The 25,096-nt window shown below is 42.2% G+C and overlaps 2 protein-coding genes across 15 annotated transcripts in view; both read right to left on the bottom strand.

Moving 5' to 3' along the window:
* Positions 1-548: 548 nt before the first annotated feature.
* On the bottom strand, positions 549-7,825 carry LOC148401614 (ras-related protein Rap-2a-like). Its single transcript, XM_088400879.1, has 2 exons — positions 7,182-7,825; positions 549-1,609 (listed from the first exon to the last, which is right to left on the bottom strand). Exons 1-2 carry the CDS (start codon positions 7,493-7,495, stop codon positions 1,372-1,374), a joined length of 552 nt encoding a protein of 183 aa, XP_088257005.1. The 5' UTR covers positions 7,496-7,825; the 3' UTR covers positions 549-1,371.
* Positions 7,826-8,537: 712 nt separating this feature from the next.
* LOC148401613 (muscleblind-like protein 2a) overlaps positions 8,538-25,096 on the bottom strand; it is a 29,223-nt gene continuing 12,664 nt past the window's right edge. Inside the window, exons 3-10 of one of the 14 annotated variants that reach the window (XM_088400798.1) lie at positions 20,540-20,704; positions 20,233-20,436; positions 19,106-19,366; positions 16,202-16,255; positions 15,700-15,850; positions 15,009-15,044; positions 14,153-14,247; positions 11,255-11,425 (exon numbers count right to left, since the gene is read on the bottom strand). In XM_088400798.1, coding sequence (XP_088256924.1) covers positions 11,411-11,425; positions 14,153-14,247; positions 15,009-15,044; positions 15,700-15,850; positions 16,202-16,255; positions 19,106-19,366; positions 20,233-20,436; positions 20,540-20,704 — 981 coding nt within the window. In that variant the 3' untranslated portion in view covers positions 11,255-11,410. The other 13 variants (XM_088400835.1, XM_088400789.1, XM_088400825.1 and 10 more) reach the window with 13 other exon arrangements.

Here is a 25,096-nt window from a genome sequence, read left to right as displayed (position 1 = left end):
TTCTTTGGTGTTGCCTTGACTTGATCACTATTGGAAGTTAGCATGGAAATTGAGGATGGTGCAAATAAAGAAAGATTTGTCCCATATCTCCATCAACAATCACAAATTCCTACCCTCAAACAACCTTGTCATGGTACCATGTGAGAAAGCAGCATGGTCCAGAAGTGCAAATAGAACAAAGAGTAGTTGTAGAAGAACCAGAGCAAACTGTCAGATGATCAATTTGTGCTTCATTTAGCGTCAAATCTTCTCTCTAGTTTCAGATCACTTGTTTATTGACTATTTCATTTGTTGCTGACCATAAACATTTGTTATTGGTAATATTGAATAGGTTTAACATTAATGACTGTCAATTACTGACTGAAATTGCTCTCAGCAGGATTATCACGAAGGAAAATATTTCACTGACATGTTAATGTGATCTTTTTTTAAACTTTAAGGGGGATTCGGGCTGCACTTCATCCAGATTATCAGTGTGTGCGGAGCCCAGATTAACATGCATGTTGTTGGAGTGACTGCACAGAGAAAAGGAACACAAAACAACGTGATACAGTGGTGCATAAAGATGTATGTTTTTATTTATTTGAGTTGAAAATAAGTGTTGATGAGATCCACTAACTAATGCAATTCAAGACACACTGTCACTACCATGTTAGGCATACAAGGCATTTGTATCATCTGTAAGGTGTCAAGTGTCTGCACATTTCAATAATGATTGATTGACATTGTCTCTTTGGGTGAGATTGTACTCGAGGTCAGCGTGAGAGTATGACTTCATGCACACATCATCCATGTTTGGGATATCTCCTCAAGAGGTGCAGCTTTTTATTCTTGGGACATTCATTCATCTATTCATTCATTCATTGTTAGGCGGGCCGACTGCTGGGTCGACCTCTGGGGTGACACCTTCACAGTGGTGCTGTTTGACATCGGTGTAGAAATCTGCCGTTTGATCTTTGCACCGTCAAGAGGAGTGCAGAAAGGAAACAGGACAGATGTTATATATTTGCCGCTGTCTTTTTCTTGGCTTCCCAAAATGATTTACGGCTCCTCTTTGTTGATGGCTTTTAAGGTGGTTTTTGGCACTGCGCCGCCTTTGGGAAAGCCCCTGAAATTGGCTGTTTACCAGGAGGGGGCTGATGGATGTGGAAGTTCCAAAGAAAATCCACCCTGTGTCCAAGGGATTAGATTTCATCTCAATTGTCTGCTTCACCGGGTGCTTTCCTACATTTCCCAGCATGCCTCTCAGCCAAAGCGCGTGACTGACACGGAAATAAGAAATGGCAACAGCGACATTTTTCCTTGAGTCCTCTCCAACTTCACTCTCTCATCATGATTTTATTTGTCCATGTCTTGGGATCTGTCAAGCCGCTACTGTACGCTGCAGGCGGGGCAGCACGCCTCTCTGCGGTCTGGCAGTGGGCAAAAATCCATCTGCCGCACGATCTCAGTGAAAAGCTCATCCACCATCGTCTTGCTCTTGGCAGAAGTCTCCATGAAGGGGCAGCCCCAGTCTTCTGCTAGCGCCTGGCCCTCGCCGGGCGACACCTCCCTCTCGTCCTCCAGGTCCACCTTATTCCCCACCAGCACCACCGGCACCTGCTGGTACCTGGAAAGAAAAAACAAAGCCATATTTGGTACAAACACTCCGACAGGAACTTCCTTCCTGATGCCTCCGAGCAAAACTCATTGATGCAGCGGGTGTCGGCCTACATACTGTCAGTTGCTGAAACCACAAGAACCAAGCACAGTGGAGCAAGAAGAAAGCGACAAAAGCAGCTTCCCAGGAGGCTGCCAGTCCTCCGTGGGCGTCTAATATCTGTGGGCGGTCCCATTAGAGAACTGTCACGACAAATGAAAACCTCTCTGTAACAATGCCTTTGCTTGGCATGCAAGCGACGCATCTAAAGGCATCTGCCAATGATTGCTATTGCAAAATACGCGTCTCTCTTCCCCCCTGGGCCATCGCTAGATGGAGCCCCAGCCTGGAGCGAGTCATGGATAACGGGAATACTAACTGAAAACAGCTACTGCGAGAGAGAAGTAAAGACAGCTTCTTTATTCATTCACTACCATTGGCGAATATAGACGTCAAAGATCCGTTTTGATTGGGCTGGCCGTGAATAAAGGTCTCTGACATTCGGAAAAATTCCAATGAGATGAAGTATTACACACTTAGCATCCACTTGTCACGCTTTGTGACTGGTGCTAGTCAATGGTAGGGAACACAAAGTAACCAGCCAACCATTCATGCTCACTTTCCAACCATGAACACACAATGCCTGCATGGAAAGTGCTTCTCTACACCTCACTGACTCTTTTTAGAAAACAAAATTTATCAAGTCTTTGTCTTTTTTTTTTCAGCTGGTTGTCTGACTGACACTCTTCTCCAGGTAGTGTCCACCAATAGGATGCTGATTTGTGGCTTCCTGCCTCTGCTTTTGTGAGATCCCGGAGGGAAGGCAGCCGCATCCCTTACAAAGGACGGAAGAGTGGCCATGCTCGTCATCCGACCTGTGTGTGCATTGAGGGTGTGAACAAGGACAAGAGCCACGTGGGCAAATGCAAGCTGACAGTCTCGAAGGAGAAACTCTAAATATATCGACAAAGACACAGGGAATGAGGTAGCGGCTGAAGAGCTTGCTTATTGCCATGCCGGGCTGCACGCTGCCACTGCTCTGCCTCGCAGGGATTCGTCATCTACTGCGTGGCGTTTCATTGGAATGCTCGTGGTGCCCCCAGTAGGAATACACTGGCGGGTCAGCGATCAATTGGCCAAATTATGTTCACTTGTACAATTAAACAGAAGGTGCCACTTTGATGCACCTCAGGAGTTTCTGATCATTTCAACTAACTAGACTCACGGGAAGTCTGTAAGACGTGGCATTTGATGTCCGGAGGTGGAATCAAACCTGGACCCTCCGAACTGTGAGGCGGATGTGCTAACCAGTGCTCCACCGAGCCACCCTTTTGTTGTAAAATGCACTACATAATTAAAGTTGTTTTGTATTGGATAGTCGGATTTTGATCATCGGTTATTTAACGATTGACACTTCTAAATTTTGCCATATATTTAACTTCCCATGTTCTTGCCCTATCTGAACAGCAGTTATTGATTTTTTTACGGAGATATGTCTCAGTCCAGCTATCATACATTTTATTTGGTACGGTTTTAGTTGTGCTAATATATTTGCATGTTAAAAGCACATTTTTTACTGTAACTAAAAAACAATTGAATGTAAAGTGTGTTTAACATTTGACAATTTCTACTTGAGATGTAACTTTCTCTGTGCCTTAGAGGGAGCATGTAGCCCACCAACCTTCATGTTTGTTCTTAATGTGGCTATAAAGCTGCAAACATGCTTCATTGTCATTAAAATACTGAGTCACACTTTTGTTGGAGCTAATTACCGCTAAGGGTTGCTGTGCCGGGAACATAACACAAAGAGCAGCAATGTTTACTTGTAAAAAAAAAAAAAAAAAAGTTGGGATCTTTCGCTTATATCTTCAGGGCAGACGTAGCCTTATTAAAGCTACCTGCTGTGCAAAATTGCAATTTCACAAGCCTCAAAGCAGCAGCAAGCAAATCAGGATGAAGGGCTTGAATGCAGAATTCTTCATCTGCTGTTAATTAGCTGCAGCCAATCTGTGTGTGCCACACAAAAAATACACAAACAAAACACACAACATCAGAAGTTGTGTGTGAGTTCTAAAAGAAGTCCTCCACTAATCTTCTGGCTCTCTGTGCTACTTAGCAATAACAAAAAAAAAAAAAAGAGATTGGACCAGTCCAGCAGACCTGGTGTGACAGTTTCAATCATGTTCTCATTGTCGTGACTCGTCAAAAGAGTCAGAGAAGTAATATTAGTTTATTTATTTATTATTGGTGGCCAACAGATATGAGAAAAATGTTTAGCGGGCTGCATGCACTTGACTGATGTCCCTTCATTGCTTGCTTTCCAAAAGACTGACCGCTTTAATGACTTGCTTTTTGCTCTTGGCCAACGCTAAAAGCCTGAGGTCCAAATGCTTCTTTGAGGCCACACTGGGGAGCCCCCTGAGATGCGTTGTTTTGGTCTCCGCCCTGTTCCCACTCCCCTCCTGCTATTAGACACAGCATCAGTGCAGCGTGAAAAGGCAACTTTGAAGCGGCTTCACCCCCAACCGATTCAGCACAAGCGGAACGAGATGATCCGATTGTGTGTCGGGAAAAAGTATGACACTGGAAATCACAGAATGGCACAATGCTATTTTGTAACCTGCGCCATGGAATAGCATGCAAGCTCGTGTGAGAGCAGATGTCTGCAGCACACATTCTTTCCCACATAAGAGCCCCGCATTCCAGTTTACACGACTCCCTAATGGACGCCTGATGTCTTTTTGGCTTCAAACCCAACTCAATTCCATTAAGTTCTGGTGAGTGGGTTCATGCAACTTCACCGCATGTTGTTGGCTGGCTCAGCACAAAATTGGATCAGCAGGATGATCTCCTAAAGGGTCCATAACGTGATGTCGATGCCCCGTGAACACAACGCGGACAGGGTGCCTTATTAACTCTTTGCGACGGGCCAATCGAGCCCCTCGTCTGCTGCAAAATTCATCTGGTGCTCGTTGGAACGTCTGCACCAACGGAAAAGCATTGTTTTTTTTCCCACAGTAAAAGCAGACTTCAACAGCGAGTCGTTATCATCATCATGGGACCTTGTGAGGCCCCGCACATGACAAGGAAGAAATCAGCCTGCAGTTTGATCTTAACGGTCCTAAAATGCACTGAAAGAACTTTTTGTTGAATTTATTCACATTTTTATAGTAGATATATCTGAATATATCGACTTGATAAAATAAAATCGAATAAATAGAAAAAAAAATCAACACATTGTCTCTCTGCTGGCCTGGGAAAACCTTGAGATGTCTCCGGACTAGCTGGAAGAAGTAGATGGGGAGATGGAACGTTGAGCTTCCCTGCTGAAGCTGCTGCATCCTCGACCTGACCCCGCCCGGATAAGCGGTAGATGGATGGATGGATGGACGGATACTATTTTGGAATCCATTCATCCATTTTCTGAACTGCTTAAAGGGTTGTGGGTGTGCTGGAGCCTAACCCAGATTTTAAATAAAATGCTGGCGGGGCTTAACTAGCACTTTTGCACACCCTGGCCTCGGTGTCACATTGTCTCTGCTGCTAACTGACTGACAGTATCATATACAAACACAAATCAATCAACACTCATTTTTCCATTATCTGAACCGGTTATGGTCCTCATGAGGGTCACGGGCATGCTGGAGCCTATCCCAGCAGTCTTCGGGCAGTAGGCGGGGGACACCCTGAACTGGTCACACTCACACCTAGGGGCAACTGGCCTACCAAGCATGTTTTTGGGATGTGGGAGGAAACCAGAGTACCCGGTACTGTAAATAATGTCTTAAATTAGAATAAATTCACAATCATCATAAAGTGTGCGTATGACTTTCCAAGGCATTGCTAAGGTAATTACATAGCATAAATATCAAAATGACATTATTGTAATTTTTAAATTCACATAGCATTTGTACTGAATCTCAGTCCGAGTGTGCAGGGCCATCTTGTTTTGTTGAACCCTCCATTCTTCTCATTCTAAATAGACTTTTGCAAGCTGCTGTGCATTTTGGAAGGAAAAAAACCCCAACAAACATAGACTAATCAGACAGATGTTATGATTATATAAGAATGCGTCTCTTACAGCGTAAAAAGCCACTTGAGAAGCAGAGTTGTGTGAAATAAGGGTATGTACTATTTATATGCCACATGCACACTTGGTGGGCACCTGTGCTGTGCACAAATATATCATAATTTGTTCATTTGTTCGATTAAACATGGCCTAATTGATGATCGATTTATAATTTTGCAGATTCGAATGAGACTTGCCATCACCAGAACTGCCATTTTATTTACACGGATGCCGCCGGCGCTCTGGTTAGCTTTGAGCCAACTACCAAAAAACAATACGAGCAGATGGATCTAAAATTGGACCAAAACAATAACCAGTAACAATAACCACCCTGAATGAATTATTATGTGAGTCACTGATGGTGTCGGGGTACAGTTGGTCCGTAACTGTCAGACTCGCTCTAACAACAAAACGACAGTTGCTGTGATGTCACACCATCTCATCCGAGTGAGAAAAATTATAAATCGATATTCATTATGCCATGCCCAATCGAACCAGTGGTCGAATTACGACTCATTTGTGCACAGCATACACACAAACACACACATTACACTGAAACAGATTTTTTTTTTTTTTCATTTCCAGGTTATTTTGATTCTCAGCAAAATGAGTTGCAAATATGGTGCAAAAATATCTTTAGTTGAGCCACTCATCACAACATAGCTGCTCATTTTAAAACGTTCTCCAAGGCTAAGTTGACCACATGAGAGAATTTGCTATCTCAGGAATTGAACAGATTCTTGGCTCAATTGTTTTCCAAGCCCATTTGGAAGGCTTTATTACACTCAACACAATTTACACCCCAGAATCATCACCTTAGCATAATTGCAGAGGCATCTGATAATGTGGCCTTTTATTACTTTGATTTGATAGGAATGTTGCTAGTCTATCTCAGGGCACATATTAACAGACAACCATTAACATGCAGTGACACTAAATGCACCAGGAGCAAAATATGCATAATTTTAAATTGCTCATCAAACATTCCTCATCCCAAACTGTTTATAATAGATCAGTGAGTGTCGAGCATAACAAGGCCCTGTCAGTCACATGATGTTTCAAAGGGACTTTTTACAGTCTTGTCATCTTATGAAAGCCATCCAAGATAAGGCCCAACTGTGCTTGTGAGCTTGTGGGATGAGCTCAGTGGATTTGTTGAGTAATGGTCTGAACTAAGTGATCAGAAGAACATCCCGAGCTAGTCATGTGTGTGAGTGTATAACCGCAAGGCTCAGCAACTGCTTTTTAACACAAAATGTCACTGTACTCATTTGTGTATATTTATGAATTTATCTTATTCCCATTTTTTTGTTTTTGTTTTCAAGCTTCCCATCCAAGCTAGCCTGATGCTGCTTAGTTTACAGTAGAATATTACCTGTCTGTCTGTCTGTCTGTCTGTCTGTCTGTCTGTCTGTCTGTCTGTCTGTCTGTCTGTCCGTCCGTCCATCCACACCCTGCAAATTGCAAACTCACCTCTTGACCCTGATAATCTGGTCCCTCATGGGTTTGATGTCCTGAAAGCTCTGCTGGTTGACCAGACTGTAGACCAGGATGAAGCCTTGGCCGTTCCTGATGTAAAGGTCCCGCATGGAGGCGAACTGCTCGGTGCCGGCCGTGTCGAGGATCTCCAGCACCGACGGGGACGAGTCCACCTCGATCTCCTTCCGGTAGAAGTCTTCGATGGTCGGGTCATATTTTTCGATGAATGTTCCGGTGACGAACTGCACGGTCAGGGCCGACTTGCCCACCCCGCCGCTGCCGAGCACCACCACTTTGTACTCCCGCATCGCGCCCCGCTTTCACATCCGCCACATCCCGACCTCGCGTTGTGCGCTCACGCCGCGGCCACGACGCGCCGAATGCGGTGCAGGCGGAGGGGATGTTGCATTCAGCCTCTACGGAGACGTTCCCACGCTATCTGGACGGAACCCCCTTCCACGGGCATCCATAATGCAATAGGCAGAAATAAGACTGGCTATAATTAGAAACGAGCCGGCTGCACATCTTGCAAATGTGCTAAAACGACATTTTCCCCCTTCAGTGTGCAGCGACGATCAGTGGAAGGAAAGGCGAATGTCTTTTTGTCCCCGAGAAGACAAAAAAAAAAAAAAAAAAAGTGCAGGGAATCCACGCCTTTGGATTCCGTGCATCAGGCAGACGTTTCCGGCATGTCACATATAATAGAAGGGAGGTAACTCTTACCGGACACTATATTAGGTACACCCACGAGCTGCACTGTAACGAAAACAAAGTAACATTAGAAAATAATACAAGGGAAAATATCACATAAACATTGCCAATAACAGACTCGTCCACAGTTATACTTGACACTTAGTATTACACATTATTGATAAATGGAACACAATTAAACCAAGGGTGATCTTAGTAATGATGGGTCTCTTATTTGGAGTCAAAAAATCAGAATAATCTCTCAGTCTAATTAACAAAAACGATTATTGTTATGACCTAGAAGTATTTTCTATCCAGTGTTTTTCATTTTCAGTAATCATGAATTTACAATTGCGTTAGTCTAGGCTAGTCCGATAAACAAGAACGATTATACTGTTACATATTGTTATTACCGAGAAGTGTTTTTCATTTTCAGTAATCATGAATAAAATATATTAATGACTTGGTTTCTTAGCCCCCCCACTATTTCTAAGTCTATAGAGAAAAAAAATCCTGGAGCCGTCCTTGCTGAGGACCATTCCGATATATTTTTAAAATATTACTATTTGGTGGAGTATTATGGTAAATGTTTCTTGTTATGGGTAATATTTTTATGTAGCATTTCAACTGGCCCAGGGGAAGTGATGAGAGACAACCACAAAGGTGACATTGACTTTTATTTATTTCTTTCGATAGAATTTACACTACCTCGCTGGAACCAAAGCACATTTGACTAAAAGGAACATAATGTAAAGAATACATTTCTCCCAAAAAGATTACAGCAAAACTATTGAATGGTTGGTTGGGCGCACAGAAGCAAGGATGGCACAGTCTCCAACCGTCTCGCGTGTGGCCCCCTCTGTTGGCCAAAACAATGCATTACACTTTCTCACACAGGGGTCATCAAGTTCCTTATCCTCGACTGGTGACTCCGTTGTACTGCTTCAACTCAAAAAACATGGCTTCACATAGCAATAGTTATTCCTTTATTTGAAATGAAAGTACGAAGGGGTCAAGTAAAGAACGTCCCTACAAATAGTTTACAAAAAAAAAACCAATATACACGCAACAGACTTCAGATAAGGCAATGAATTTGGATACCCAGAGTCTGCTCAGAGAACCAAAGTTCTTCCGTTGGCCTTCTCTTACCATCCACTGTCTATGCTTAAAATACACATCAAGGACTTTGTGGGTAAAACAAGGACTTTGTGGGTGAAACAAGGACGTCTCAAGTGCACCGCCCCCTTCAACTACATTCACTTAAAAAACACATGGTTGACTGTTGCAAATCTCCACTGTGAAAAGTGCTATCCTTAACTCTTGCGTTACACTGAATAAATCAAATCAGTGAAGAGCCTGAAGGTCCTTATCAACATTGATAGATTTTGCTATTGTGTGTACATATTTATATACTTATATGGTGATTCATTCTAGTGAGTGTCACAGCTCTACAGCGGCTGTTGTTTTCTAGTGAAAATATTAGTTTGTGGTTACAATCTCAGTGAAGAATAAGAAATGTTAATGTCTTGACTACAATCTAACTTGTGTACCTAATTCGGTGGGGGTAGGTCAAACAATGTCTTTTACAAAAATACCAAACTTTAGCAACTGCAACATTTGGTTGCCACAGCAACAACTTAATATTGTTATGAAATACTAGCATACCAGAGTACACCCTTTTTAAAAGTTATCCTTCTCTTTTTTTTTCCGGCTAAAATGTCATCTATACAATAAACATATTTTTGTTTCTCCAACAACACAAGCAACTCTATTCCTACACTCTCACTTCTGAAACATCATTCTTTTTTTTTTTTTTTTACCTCCCTCTTTCCAGCAAGAAGGCCATCTAGGTCTAGCAACTTCCAGCAGTCTATAGGTGGACTTGGAAGCTTCCACCTCCACACCGCTGACAAAGCACGGTGTGACACAGCTCAATAAGTTACATTCATTTCAAATATTTTTACAACATATTAATTAACGTGAGGGCGAAGATCAATAAAGAGTAAAGATAAATTAAGAGTAACCCTTTTAAGCCCCAATCACAAATAAAACACACAACGAGATGCATGAAGACAATCAAGGAGAATGAAACCCAAAGTTGTGGATTGTCTATGGTCATCAAGCACCATGAAATTACATTTGTTTTGGGCTAGAACATACACAAATAAAAATCTTTTTTCCTAAATTATCTTTAAAACATATTACACTATGAACTATGCCGATTGGTTTAAAAAAAACAATACAAGAACATTTCATGTCCTTGACTTGCTTGAAGTGCAGGTGGAGCCGAGTCCAAACATATTTTGAAAGCACACATAGCACAAACTTTAAACACAATTCTATAACCAGAAACTAAATTACATATATACATTACACGCAAGTTTTATTTTTTTTAACCTTCTCACTTATATATTCCTCTTGTAAATTACCGGTAATAAATGATGGTACATTGTGAGAGCTAGTTGGTGATCCAGAAAGACACTTGTGATCTCAATGGACAGTTGGTAGAAAAAAATATAGTTTTTTCTTCCCCCACGCTAAACGTGACACCAGCTTGTCTGCAACTGGCTATCATCCAGGTGAGCATGTTTAGGCACTTCTACAGTTTTCTAGGGTGAAAGAGAATTGCGGGTGATTGTGGAGCCAGGTAGCCCTCGAGTTCAAGTCTTCAGCATTTGGTTAAGCACCAAAACATGCCGTCACCGAGTCCGCCATGCTCCCACGTCTGCCGGCAGACTATCCGTTCTCATGCGCACGCACATACACACATGGCTTGGGATGTCTGGGACTAAGCCCCATCAAGTCCTTGGCACTGACTCGGAGCACCAAGCCGACCACCCCAGCTGGATGCAGTTTAAAAAGGCGGCACCTCCGCAAATCATCGTTGTGTTGTTGTTCTAAGCAGCTTTGGGACATGATAAAAAAAACAACAAAAAAAAACATCTTCTCCAGGTCGGGCTTTGGCAAAATGCTTCCAGGGTTGATACGATTCAGGTCATCGAGGGCAGATGCAGTATGTGCGGGGACCACTTTTGAGCTGCCACATTCCATTCTGAGGAGAGCCATTCTCACACCACTGGACAAAAACACTTGAGGCCATCAAAGCGTGTCAGTGTGGTTCCAAGTTTCCCGTGACTGTCTAACTCTAAGTACAATAGAGTGCACCATAACGTCAATGTGCAAATCCAGCATATTGTTGTTTACGAAACAAGGACAGAAATTGTGTGGAAATTCCTCAAATAAATAATCAAGAAAGGGTTTCAATGACCACTGTGGTGTGCCTATTCTGTGTCAACCACAATACGTACATTACCAATATATTTGACTTTTAGAGTCACTAAAAAAAAAAAAAAAATCATACACACTATATGGTGCCTGTGTGTTGCACTGACACTGCCATAAGTGCATTTATGTGTGAGACTCTTAGCATGCAGGTTGCTGCACCTCTATGGGAGAGGTAAAATAGTATTTACACGTGAGCAGATTGGGGTTTTGGAGTGCACCTCCTTCACAATCCAGCGCTTTTGTGGCGTTTACTTTAGAATGATCTGCAGGGGGAGACACACAAAGAAAGAGAGAAACATTTATTGAGATATTTTACCCAGCACTCAATTGCATTTTCGTCAGAATCAAAACATTTGTTTTTCTGTTGCCCTTTGGACCGATATCCAATTACTCATAGGAGAGAGACAAATCTCTACTCTGCAGGTCAGCGTTTCGATGCACAGTTCAGTTGTATTCCATTTGGAAAATATGAAAAAAAATCAGCATACACAGACGCTCAAATTGCCCATCAGAAATGAAGTAGTGGAAATGATGGCCCAGTTGTATAAAACCAACTGAAACAGAAATTATAATTGCTGCAAACAAACCTAATGTCTTCTCAAAACCTTAGCTGCCCAAACAGAGTGCCTGACATAAAATATATGCACCACAAACTCGTGCTGTGTCCAAATTCACAGACTGTGATCTCTGAAAGCCAGTTTTTCGGCCGCAATACGTCACAACTCGATCTCAATTGATGTCTAAATACAGATTAATCTCTTTCCCTCCATGAAATCTCAAAAAATACATGCACAAAATGCAAATATATATTTTATGTGTAAAATACAGGTGTCCTGAGAGAAAATGTAACTGGAGCTGTGGTGAAAGTGATTCCTAAATATTATTTAAAATTCCGAATAGGGCTTAAGAACCCTTACAACCAGCTAATAAATTAAATAGAAATGGAAACAATTATTTTGACAATAGCTTTATATTTTTTACTTTGGGAAGGAGTCTTGTCACTTGGGGAGTTTCATGGGATGAAAATCCAGCCTACGGCAGAAGGAGGCGCTGTCGTATAATTTGTATCCCGCGACCAATGCTAGTTAAAGTAAAAAGGTTTGATGTGTGCCAACTCACTCTAACTCATTTATTAGCATTTTAAATGTTGTCTGTCTTTATGTGTAAAAGTGAATGTATATAATTTGTCCATTCATGTCAAACGCATATGTGATTGAGACAGATAAGAGCAGCTGTCTTTAATATGTACCTAAAGTTGTGGCCAGTGTGTCTTAGCAATATCTAAAAATAATTGTTTATTCAATGTTGCCAGGGAAACCATCTCTCGTGAGAGGGGAGGGCCCAGCCGCGAGGTCACACGGTGGCAGACAGAATGACATCACCGTTTTCAATTATTCCACATGCACGTTTAAACTGTGGCACCACTTCCTGCAGACAATTACTGGACATGTCCCCACAGAGCTCACATGTGGCAGGAAATGACAAACATTGCCAGATCGTCACTAATGATTGCACAAAAAAAAAAAAAATCCCTGAACCAGGATGGGTGAGTGAGGAGGCTATCTCCAGCGTGGTGATGTTCTTCTCAGCTAAGAACTGTCAGATGTTCAGGGTATTTGATAAGGTAAAGCAGCCTGGCACAACTCTGTCATCTTGTGCACTGAATAAGGCGGACATTGCTGGATCTCTTGGGAAATGCGCTAATTGATCAACTGGCCCACATTAGAAGGGAAAACTTGTTGTTTGCAGAGCTTCAGACTTCCCCTGAATGCATTTTGTTCCTAAATGTGGAGACGGTGCCAGTCCATTACTCGCACGTGGGCGATCAGTGCATTTTCTAAGCATGAATGAATGAAAGAAAGTACACGAATAATCTCTGTGTTATTGATTTTCTTAAGTGGTGTACCGTGACATTTTTTCCAAAGTGAAATATGCGCCTTGGTACAATGAAGGTTTGGAAAGAGTAGTTTACGTCACTCAACAGAACAGACAGATGAGGTCAAGCTTGCATTGCTGGTTTGTATCCGGTCTGTGTTAATGCTCCACTGGCGCTTGGACTGGCAGATATCTGAGTGGTTAGTAGATTTATATCCTCATATGAAGGCGGCCTGATTCTGAAATGAGGACATCTTTGATTCCATGTATTTTCTTTTCCTCTTTGCGCTGACACGTATATCCCAATTGAGCAAAAAATTGGGACTGTCACTTCAACCATGCAATGTAAATTCATCCTCGGGCTACTACTTGCTTTAGTTTTAACCATAATGATAAACAAAGTGTTCTGGATAACATTCTGACAGCTTTGTCGTTTTAATAGCAACACATTACAGTCTGTGGTGACTGAGGACTGTCACTGTTTTATGTCACAATTAAATGTAACAGTGGAAGAAGAAGAAAGGAAAAAGCAACATTTAAAATTACTGTGGATTCTGTCCGCAAAAGGAATTTATGCTGTTTGTGTTGCTTGCCAGGACATAATGTCAGCACTTGGCAAGTGATGTTGCACTGCTATGATGTCACACTATTTATAGCGCAGAACAAGTTTGAAACCAGAATGTCCCGAATGTATGTATATGAATGTGCTAACTCTGTGTGATTGCGTAGCACACAAGCAATAACAAGTGATTCCCCTGCTGCAAGATGGAGGGGAGTAAAGTATTGGACAATCAGAGACGTGAAAACTAAAAAAAACAAAAAAAAACATGCAGAACAGAACCAGGAAGTGGTGCTACATAGCGCAACTACTACATTGCAAATGTGGGAGCTCTGAAGAAGTACTTGACCAAAGCGCCAAAGCATTTCTCAGGAAATTTGATAGGCCGTGCAGGAGGCTCCTTTGCTCCCTGTGAGACTCCCACTTGCTTGAGTGGCACCAAAATGGTGGAAGACAAGGAGGGGCTTGGCGTGGCATTACGACCACTTTGTATTTGAGGGCAAGACTTCTTCAGAGCTCCGAGGACTGATGAAAGAAAGCTTTAAAAAGAGCAAACCTGATTGGCTTGAGCTGTTGCTGCGTAGGGGACACTTGTGGCTGGAGTTGTTGCTGCAGAGACAGTAGCAGGCGTAGCACTGTACATCATTGGGACTTTGTTTTGAGGATGAGAAAGAGCAGGGCGAGAGCGCAGGAGTTGGTGCAGTATGACAGTCATGGAAACAGGCGTGTCACGTGCGTGTCAGTGTTGTTGTTTGTTTGTTGTTGTCGCAGATGGCGGTGGTAATGGCGGCGGATGTTACAGTGAGCCAGCAAGCCGTCGTTAGGGTTACACCAGCAGATGGCATGCAACCATTCACAAGGCAAAGCGAGGAAGAGGACAGAAAAGAAAACAAGAGAAAAAAAAAACATGAGGATAAAAGAGGAGACAAGCAGATTACAATCACAAGTTAGGATCGAGGACTGAGTCGGTTGCCATGATGAGTGACTCAAGAGTTTCACTTACTAGTTCTCTTCTTGGAACTAGCAACCCTGATTTCAGGCTTATCATCCTCAGAGAACCTGCTTTCTGGAATACCCTCCAGCTCATCTTTCCAAAAATTCTGCTTGATTCAGCCTTTACTCATGATTTATTAGCGTGGACATTTTTTTATTCCCATCCTGCCCCAAGAAAGCTAAGTGGATGAGTCCCTCTGAGTATCTAATTGAAGTTCTCTGATCAACAACTTAACAAGACAACGCCTCTGTGATTAAAACAAAACAATACGACCACTTGACGTTTGGTTTACACTGAAATGAAATAATCCAACAACATGCAATTATCATCCGCAGTTGTTCCATGTAGTGAATGTGTGCGTGGGTGCCGAGTGTGAGCTAAAAGGAGAAACAAAACGTAAGTGAAGGCCAGAACCTACCAAGACTGCTAGCAGGCGTCATGCACAGGACTGACCCTGGTGTTTTCATGCAAAGAGAAAAGAGGGAGTGGGGAGGGCGTATGAATTAATTGACACAGAGGAGAGCCACAGATTAGACAAAGTTACAGTGTTGATGGAATGCAAGCAGAGGGGTTCCCGCTGACCAAGTCGATTAGCAACAAAATGTGCAGCCAAACATCAGCAAGGCCAAGCCTCATCATTTAGCTAAGGTGACTTAACCAGTTCCTTTAGTTATAGATCTGTACAAAATCTCTGCTGGATTGTTTGAATATTATATTTTAAATCCAATCTGCAGCCATACTTGAAAATGAAGATGGTGCCAAAAGTCCACCCATCACCCATAACACAAACCTGATTGCAGATGGGCATGCTTACAGGCTCATGTTTTAGCCACAGTTCAGAATAGCTGACTCAGCTGGACCATCAAGGTGAGACTTCTACAAAGGGCGTAACTGAGCTCGTAGTGTTGAAATGAAAACTCACAATGGTCCTGATAACGCTATCAGTAGCTTCTTACTCACAGAGACACAACATTCAAGCCCTAATTTACTCATTCACTGCCATTGGTGGATATAGACGTCAAAGATCCATTTTAACTGAATGAGTTAATTGACCCTCCAGTTCCCCCCAAAATGGCCCATAGTAACTCGTCTAGCTTGTCTTCACTTACCTGTGGGAAAAAAAGCATGCTGCTGGAGCTGTGCGTTGGCCAGAGCCTGCTGATAGTGCAAGACACTGGGGTTAAATACGGAGTTTGCACCATTGCTCTTCTCCAGTGCCGCTCTCTTTGGTAGTGGCTGAAGGACGCTGTGGGGAAACGCCTGGCCACCGGGAAAAACAAACACGAGCACACCATTTATACGAGGAAAAATCAACAAGGAAATTGCAACTCTACAGTCTGATTATGCTCAACGTATAAAGGCAAAAAATGGACAAGAAACTACACCCTAGCAAGAATATTCAGAAAATTGTACAGATAGAATTATTTTATCATTAAACTCTTTTCATCAATATAAAGCTGCAATTGCCACTGGTGTACGTTAATAGACTATGAAAGTTCCAAGTGCATTACAGCATTTCACAAAAGCAAAAGAGCCAACTTAAACTTTGTGAGTGGCTACAGTACAATTAAAGAAGCTACATGCAAAGCAAAAGGTGAAAGGTCAAAGTACCAGGTCTACAGTTGCCTCGAGGGGTCGCTTCATTGCTTTGGCAGTCGACTGAGTCTTTAATTAGCAGGCAGCGAGCACATGATGGCAGTGGGCCAATGGGATCAAGCGTATTAACATACAGGTAACAGCAAGCAGAGGTGCATCATGGGGGACGGCATTGCATTGTGGATAGGTGAGAAGGAAAAAAACAAAAACAAAAAAGAATCTGAATGCAAGTATACCGCATACAAAACAATAGGCATGCACATCAACAAAAAACTCTTTGGTCTACTAAACATTTGCTACTTTTTGAATTAGTTCAAACATTTAGAGTGACAAAAGCGAGGCTGTTGTCGGTCATTACGACTGGACAAACAATTTAGTGGCGAGACTAACTACAACTTTTGACAGCGACAAAATGCATCAGGATGAATACAAAACGGAACTAAATTGTTTTTTGGATGATGTGAGGTAGTTGTTTGTTCAAGCCATCCCGCAGCATGTACTTGATTGTGATTTAATTCAATCATTTCATGTGGAGCGCTGTTTATTCTCCAAGAAATATTTGGGCGGCAGTATCAAAGTTCTATCAAGTAGCAAGACAAAGTTGGCCGTGCAATGATGACCCCATCTAAAAGAGATGGAATTCAAAAAGGGGTCCGTGCGGACGCCTTGGTGTGTTGTGTGCAAATTGCATCACAATATCGTACTGATGTGCTGTGGCATGAATAAACAGTGAGATTAGTTCATAATGGAGGATGGAGCTCGGCCATGAAATGAGAAGCAAAGGCGGCAGCACACCACTGCGTAAGAGCGAGCTCTTGGCAAGCGACAAAGACTGTGGCACACTCAAACGACACCCAAAACAGAAAAAATCCACTTTAGTTTTCCTGTTTTAGATTACTAACGTGATCTATGGATAGTGACCTTTACAACGGCAAAGTAATAATGGTTTCATGGCTCTGGCTCAAAGACAATTGGATGAAAGGTGCTGACTAAACAACTCAACCCAAGGTTAACCTCACTCACCTCCAGCACGGCATCTTACTGCGGCTGGCTGAATATACAATTCAAGTTGATAAGATGGGGCACATGAGGACCACGTTGTAAAGTGAAGAAGATGAACAGAAATGGGGGACTTAATGAGCAAAGGGACTGTGCAAATAGATTGCACCGAGGGGTCGCCGCTTTGTCCCAAGTGGCCTTGGCTTTGGATTTCGTGTTCCAGCCGCTTTGCCTAGCCCACAGGTGTCAAACTCAAGGTCCGGGGGCCAGATACGGCCCGCCATCATTTTATGTGGCCCGCGAAGACAAATTGTGCATCAAATTCATGTGTCATTACTAGAATTGCAAATTGTCTTCACTTTTAATATCTTTTTTTTTAAAATATTTGACCAGTTTTTATTCGTCTGATTTCAAAATGAGTTATTTGTCAGTTTGTTTTGTAGCTTTTACTGTATATAATATGAGGTGCTCATACATTCATTTGGGTTGACAGTCATAATGGCCTTCCGAAAGAAGCTATGACTACAATACGGCCCGCGAAAAAAAAAGAGTTTGACATCCCTGGCCTAGCCCATGATGGAGGACGGGGACAGGGAGAGCAAAGCAGCAATGACGTTTGCCAGTGAGTTAACGTGCCGGGCAGGGAAAAACAGACAGGTGTTAAAGAAAATGCAGCGGCTAACGGGAGCGCTATAAGGAGCCTGGGAGAGGGTGGGGGTGACGCTAACACACGCATGTCCACCATTTTGCCAACATTTCCACCAGTCTGTTGGCCAGCCTAGCTGGGGGAAGTGATGTGACTTTCTCATCCATCCTTGATTTCATTAGTACTGAACTGCTGAGAGCTGAACTCATCAAGAACAGGGAGGGGTAACGGGAGGGGTGGGGGGTGCTTTATGTACTGTCTGAACCCAAGGGCATTGTACAATAAAAAAATGCTCAGATTGTTTATGCAGTGTTATTTTTGAAAGGACCTCACGTTGGGAGGATCATTGTCAGTGGACTGTACACTGGAACCTACTGGAATGATCTTGCAGAGGTGGGCGGGTGCTTGATACAGTAATGACAAAACAGGGCTCCACATTTAATGTTACTGTGGGGGCATCACAAATGAACGGCCCATGTGTGTGCAAGAGAGAATGTATTCAATTTAAAGGCGATGATGCATCTGTTAAATGCTACGTACATTACTGTGCAAATGGCCCGTATTGTTATTTTAGAAAATTCTATAATAAGCCTAGGTTAAAAAAATTAATATATGTGTGTTGATTTGGCTGGTGTCATTATGATTCTTCAATGGATGTTTTCATCGTCAGTAACACCCAAAAGGGAACATGAAAGCCTCTAAAAGTACTTACTTCTGATTTCTTGAAATTATTTCTGTATCTTTTGCATGATCCAAGATCCTAATATCTATCCATCTCTTATTTGAACAGCTTTTGTACTGTTTAATTATGTCAATATTAATTCTGTCATTAAAAATTAATCAAACAAAACGACTTTTGCACTGTACAGTAGGGCTGCACCATTTCGGAAAAGCATGCAATGTGTTGAGTATTGCGCAACTGATGTGACTTGGACATGTACCCAAAGAAATGACACTTTTATGATTAAGTGAAAGAAATATTTTTTTTTATTTTAGCGCATTAATTGCAGTACCTTATCATTTTAGTAATGCCCCTAGATACCGATCTCTTATAGGATAATGTGGATTTAAAGATGCATCTGATTGGTCTATGTTTGACGCATTAAAGCAAAGATTCCATTTGAAATTTCTTGCAGGTCTTTGCATGTGCCGTTATCGCGACAACAATATTTTTGTGCAGCCCTACTGTACAGTATAGCTTCTATATGTTTTATATCACAAAGCTACGCTCTATTGCAATGGCAAACATTTGTGAATCGAGACTGCGCTCTCACCATGGCCGCTGTCGTAGCGACGGCTTGGGCAGCCACTGCCGTCTGGTTGGCTTGGTGTTGGGTAGCCTTGATCTTCGCCTGCAAATGGGCCGGCGGGTGGAAGTACTTGCACTTCTCACGGGAACAACGGCTTTTGATGTAGTCCATGCAGACAGTGACCGTATTGTCACTGGTGTCGATCATGGGGCTGTCACACGGGTGGGCAAAGCGGCAGTCGGTCTCGCCTCGAGCACAGTTGCCCCGCTGGAACTCACGACAAACCTGAACACGCATACAAATATGAAAAGATACAGAAATTGACAGAGAGGTAAAAAAGGTTAATGCTTGCAAAAACTGCAATAATACATCATACCATTGATCACTTTATGGATTTGCATTTTCCTTTTAAATCGTGTTCACGCACGATCCGCGTGGGAGTTCGTTCATACATGTCTCGGAGGGATGCTGTTTCATTAGTGAGCTTCATTTACAGTAGTTGCTAAGTGATAGCACCCGTGAAGACAAACACATCGAGCCATACGCCTACGCCTCACCAACAGAACTGTATATCTCAGATGGAGATGACAATTGTTTATCCCTCTAAAGGTTGAAGTGGAAAAACACGGCCCTTCCCCCTGACAATTAGCGTCTTCTCATTCAGTATTGTCTGCCAGTCGTACGTAAATATAATCTCATAATCCCAATACTTTTATTCATTACGTTTTATAGAGAGGATCACATATTTTCAAAAGGTCGTGAACATAAGACTGTTAAGGGAATACCTCGAGGACAGTGTTGATTAAAATTGATCATAGTTATCTTTGTCAAGGTAGAATTTTTGATTGGATCCATGTTAAAAAAAACTAGTCTAATTGCTGCCTGTGTGGAGACTGTGAATGTTCTTGTATGCTGTCAAAATGTTGGAAATGATATAAATGAAATAATTAAAAATAGGAAAAAATTATATATTATACAAGCTTTTGGAAACTTACTTTTTTGTAAGTTAAATGAAGATCAGATCAGATTTCGGACCGATTCATGCTGATAATTTAGGTTCCTAAAAAGTTTTTTTTGTGCCAAGTAAATACAGGTTGGTCTTTGACACTAACAAGACCCTTCAAGACAGAAGGAATATTGAAACGGGTTACCTCCAGCTTGTCTGTTCGCAATAATTTTTGGTTGGCTGATGAAGCAGTGGCCAATGATGCAGGAGGGCTGCCTGGGACAATCATGGGTGTGCTGGGCAAGATTTCTGTGGGTACCAGGCCCATACTGTGCGACATGGGGGTCAGGTATGGCGTGTAGCTCAAACCTGCACTGGAGCCGAGACCCTGGCTAACTGGAAAAGTCTGCTGCAAGAGAAAGACAATTAACACTCATTCATTTAGCCACAGCCATAAAGCAGAATGGAAACAGCGAAACAGGAAGAGGTCATTTCCTTTAAGCAGCACTGACCATAGGTTGCATGGTGGTGCCGGGAATCATAAACTGCATCTGATGGGCCAGCATAGCAGCCGCTGTCTTCTGCTGGATCAGGTTATTGCGTCCGTTGATCTCCAGCTGGGTTTTCAGGTGAGCGGGCGGGTGCAGGTACTTGCAGTTTTCTCGCGTGCAGCGGCCCTGAAAAGGATGACAAACAGATAGGAGCTCAGTATTTTGTGTAAATAATGAGGAAAACATTTGCTGTGGAGCCCAGTGACGCTTAAAGGATTATTCTTTGCGTCATCGATCACATTTAACGATGCATTTGGTGGGGTTTTGAATTCATAACGATTTCTGCTGTTCACTACCGCTTATGTCCAAAAAGTAGTGATGGGAAAATGAAGCTTCATGAACCAGTTGTTGTATTCTTTGGCTAGATGGCAATGTTGGTTTAAAGTGAGGATTTTAAGAAATGGCAAGTCGGTGGACTTTCAGCTCTTCGGTGAACTGAGAGTGCCATCTAGAGGTCTAAGTAAACAACAATGGGTTTATGAATCATCTTGAAGCTTCATTTGCCCATCATTACCAAAAAGTGCATAGACTTTGGGGATTTAAGGATCTGTTTCTCTATTTCTCTCTTTCACTTCTTGTAGCAATATCGCAATCCTCCCTAATAATTATGACCATTGAAATGTTCATAGCATTATCTCATAAGACGATATGGGTCGTTGATGCAGCGCTAACTGCGAGCAGAATTTAAGAAAATAAAGTTTATGAAGACGTGAATGTGAGTCGAGGTTGTCAGAGGGACACGACAGCGCAGAGAGCAACATGCTGGCTATGACATAGCACATCTTGTGAGGGGCGGAGCCAAAGCCAAGCGTGATGAGAATCACAAACAACTCAGAAGCTGTGTTGCTAAGACGCTCTTCCTGCTGCAAGATGAATCACGTCTAGCTCCTTTCCAGAGTTATTTATTTGTTGAATTTTATAATACAATTCAGACCATCTCAATGAGCACTTGTAGCGAGATTAAGGGGCTTTTTTTTTAACTGCTTCATAGGAAAGATACAGAAATGGAATACGTCCACAGGAAGAATGCCAGATCCAATTTATTTTCCCCCCTCAACCTGTTTACATACATGCTGTCAGCTATGTTGAGTACTGGGCTTTAATCATAGAAGACTCACGGCTTCCAGCAAGACTATGACTAACAAGAGAAACCTAATAAAAAAAAACGGTGTATTGTTTTCAAATTGTAGCCAACTCCACAAAACATTACTTATTTGGCAATGTTGATATATATATTTTCCACCCCAAAGTAAATCAATAGGACTATATCGCTAAGACTAAAACCTAGGTGTGAGTGCCTCAAAGCCGGTGGCGTGCAGAGAGAGCTGCGATGTTTCTGTAATGATGAAGCGACTCATCCTTACTGACCTCTACACCCCGCAGTGAGCTGCTCAAACCTCCTCCTTTATATGCCTCACATGAACCAACTCACACCTGCCCACACATATGCATATTAAATGCCTGGATCACAACAAGCATCACCCACGCACACCAACACTGCCATGCTTGAGGACACACACACACACACACACACACACACACACGCACAAACAAAGCAGCCATGTCATAAAGGAATACAATGTTTGCACGGAAATTCAAAAAATGGCCACGTTAAAATATACACACACAGACTGCAGAGCCACACTCCTTACTTTGTCCATTCTGTGGACTTTAAGTGGAGTCATTTTCTCCTGAATGTTGCCACTCACAGACTGCTCATTAATATTTCTTTCCCATTTAAAAGGATGAGGTAAATTGTGGCTACGTTCCATAGATGTTTCATGAGGTACAGCTCAGTCAAACTGAATGCAGCCTTTGCTAAGTTTGTTTCAAACTTTCTCACTTGATTTTTACTATAATTAGGTTTATCTATTTTGTCCTTGTGGCAAGTTTAGTGTCTCTATTCAGGGTGTCAGCATAGTGTAATTGAAACTACTTAGTATTTCATTCTAAGAAAAGCCCCAAAACTTGAGGGGACACAAAGTGAAGTGATATATCTAAATTGTGTGATTCCAGCAGAGTACTCATGAAATGACAATGCAACCACTCATGTAAAATGATGCATTCATTCATCCGAGAGGGAGGTGCTAAACGCTATTTTGGATCGTAGGGAATACAGACATTACCCACATCATGCCTGCCTGTTCAACATCTAAGAGTACAAACATTTACTGCATGGTGACTGCTTTACTTTTGGCTGTCTGGGATTAGTAATAAAGCTCATTATCAGAGGTCTAGTCGGTGGTCAGCCACACTAACTGCAAAAAAAATAATTCACCTCATAATTTTGTGCAGTGGTAATAGTTCTAGCCTCTAAATAGATTGCAAAAGGTCAAGTATCCCTTGCGCAAGAAACATCCTTTGCTAGCTGCCGCACTGTTTACGTGGCCCTTTCACCCCGACACTCCTTGCACAGATCTGACATTCCCAGTTTGGACTTGACCTTGACATCTTCATGTGTGGTACACAACATCTCCGCCTCCTTCATCAGTCTATCTGAATGGTTGGAGTGATAAGTGCTGAAAATCTGTGGGTGGCACACACACAAAAGGCCAGTCTTCTATCAAGCCTGCAGAATAGTGCTTCAGTTGTGGGTCCCTCCCTTCACCACTAACAATTTGCATTTTGCCTTCAATGCTGACTCTATCCTCTGGCCTGCTAAGGCACTAGTGGAGCGACGAGGGAATGACTGCAGCATCAGGCTACAGTAAGTCTTCCCAAGTCACAATAATTAATGTAATTTTAATTAGTGCTTAACATATTATTTAACATTTGATGATCCTAATTTCCCAAGTAGCAGCTCATTGAAATGAACCAATTAGTTCTTTGTATGCTGTTATCGTATTTAATTATAATGGTTGCCGATCAGTTTCCAGCTCTTGCTTGATGACTGCTGGGATAAGCTCCAGCATGCTCGCGACCCTGGTGAGGATAAGTGGTTCAGGAGATGGAAGGATGGATGGACTAAATTAAAATGGAACACAATTGAGGTTAGCGTGTAAGTATGGCCCTCGACAACTGTTCCAATTTCTCACTTTCGGAAAATCAATTCCCCACACCTTTTGCGGACATTTCATACATTACATGGACGACAAAAATCTTGCCAGGCAACATAATCAGTTAATGAACCAGCCGGGTTTTGGGCTATTCAAAGCTTCCAACCTTATGGGAGCACTTTTGGTTTCTGTTGCGCTGGACTGTGTATAAATTGGCATGCCATCAATTCTCCTAACCTCTTATCCTCTAGTGGCGCATAGGTGTGCTGGAGCCTACCCTTCCTGTGTATTTTAGTTGCACCCCACAGGTAGAACCAGACCACACAAATGAAGATGCAGGCATGCGAGGAGAGACATAAGATGGAACACACAAAGTAAATACTGTATACAGTGAATGTAATGCAGTAAAACAGGTGACAAACTCACTTTGCTGTGTGTTTAAAAGAATCAGATTGCTCCAGCCAGGATACTACCCCTAAAGTAGTCAGGTACTGGATGCACACGGACAGTGTTTCGCTTCATTCTCCAAACAAGAAAGAAAGAAAAAAAGCTTCTTCTAAAAGATTGTATTTCGTTTTAAGTGAAATACAGATTTCAGATGGTAAGGACTCTTGAACCGCAGGAAACCGTGAAAACCCACCAAATCCTTTCTGCTTCCATTTAAGCTTGTAATAGATAATGTTGATCAGTGGCTAAAAACAAGTCAATTAAGGTAACCCTACTTTTGTTTCCTTGATTTATCCCGGTAAAAAAAACGCTTTTAACATGTAAAAATATAATCACCAAAAATATCTTAATCAAGCACTAAGACCTGCTGGTGGAAACATAGTCTTTATCAACCGCCGCCATTGTTGTGACTACTATATGAATATGTGGCATACTATCTGGTCAAAACAAGTGAAGTGGCATCTGATCCTAATTTGCAAAACTTGTTTCTATTGCCAAAATGTGAATTGGTTTCCAGCAGGTATATTCTCACAGTCCTTGAAGGTTCTAATAAAAATAGGTGGATGGAAACTCTCCCAGTGACTGATCCAGATCATCATCACTTGTGAAAGGTTATGGCCCTGCAGTTTTGAAGAGCTGGTCATCTTTAATCCAAGTGGAGCTCTGCTTTAGCTAATCTGATCATCTGTGACCTGCTGAGACATGGAACCCACCATCCCAAGCGTCTCTAATCTACACTCGCACAATACAATACAGCACAGTACACAGACTCATTATCTAGGAATCCCCTTTACATGGTAGATAGAGTATCTGCAGCCTGTGCAGTGTGATGCCGTGGAAAATAAAGGTGGCAGAATTCCTGTCAAACACGAACTTAAACTCGCCAAATTGGTGAGACTTCAAAAAAATGGGTTACACACTTTTTATGTCCTACTTTAAAAGAAACTGTGTCACAATCCCAAGAGAGAACAGCAGGCCTTCTTCTAATTTTGTTTCAGTCACTCTTGGCTTTCAAGGCAGTGAGTACTGGAGCGCTCTAAAAATACAAATAAAATCTACTACAAATGCAAATGAA

The sequence above is a fragment of the Syngnathus floridae genome, chromosome 2 (genome assembly GCF_059516105.1).
Source record: "Syngnathus floridae isolate MCC-2025c chromosome 2, RoL_Sflo_1.0, whole genome shotgun sequence".
In the NCBI taxonomy this organism is placed as follows: domain Eukaryota; kingdom Metazoa; phylum Chordata; class Actinopteri; order Syngnathiformes; family Syngnathidae; genus Syngnathus; species Syngnathus floridae.
The sequence above is the reverse complement of the archived record's forward strand: the minus strand, read 5'-3'. Positions and strand labels throughout refer to the sequence as shown.

Bases quoted from the DNA above. Each gene is read 5' to 3' on its own strand.
- LOC148401614 (XM_088400879.1), bottom strand. From the start codon at position 7,495: ATGCGGGAGTACAAAGTGGTGGTGCTCGGCAGCGGCGGGGTGGGCAAG. The intron at 1,610-7,181 runs GTGAGTTTGCAA...TTTTCTTTCCAG, and splicing joins CAGATTATCAGGGTCAAGAG to GTACCAGCAGGTGCCGGTGG.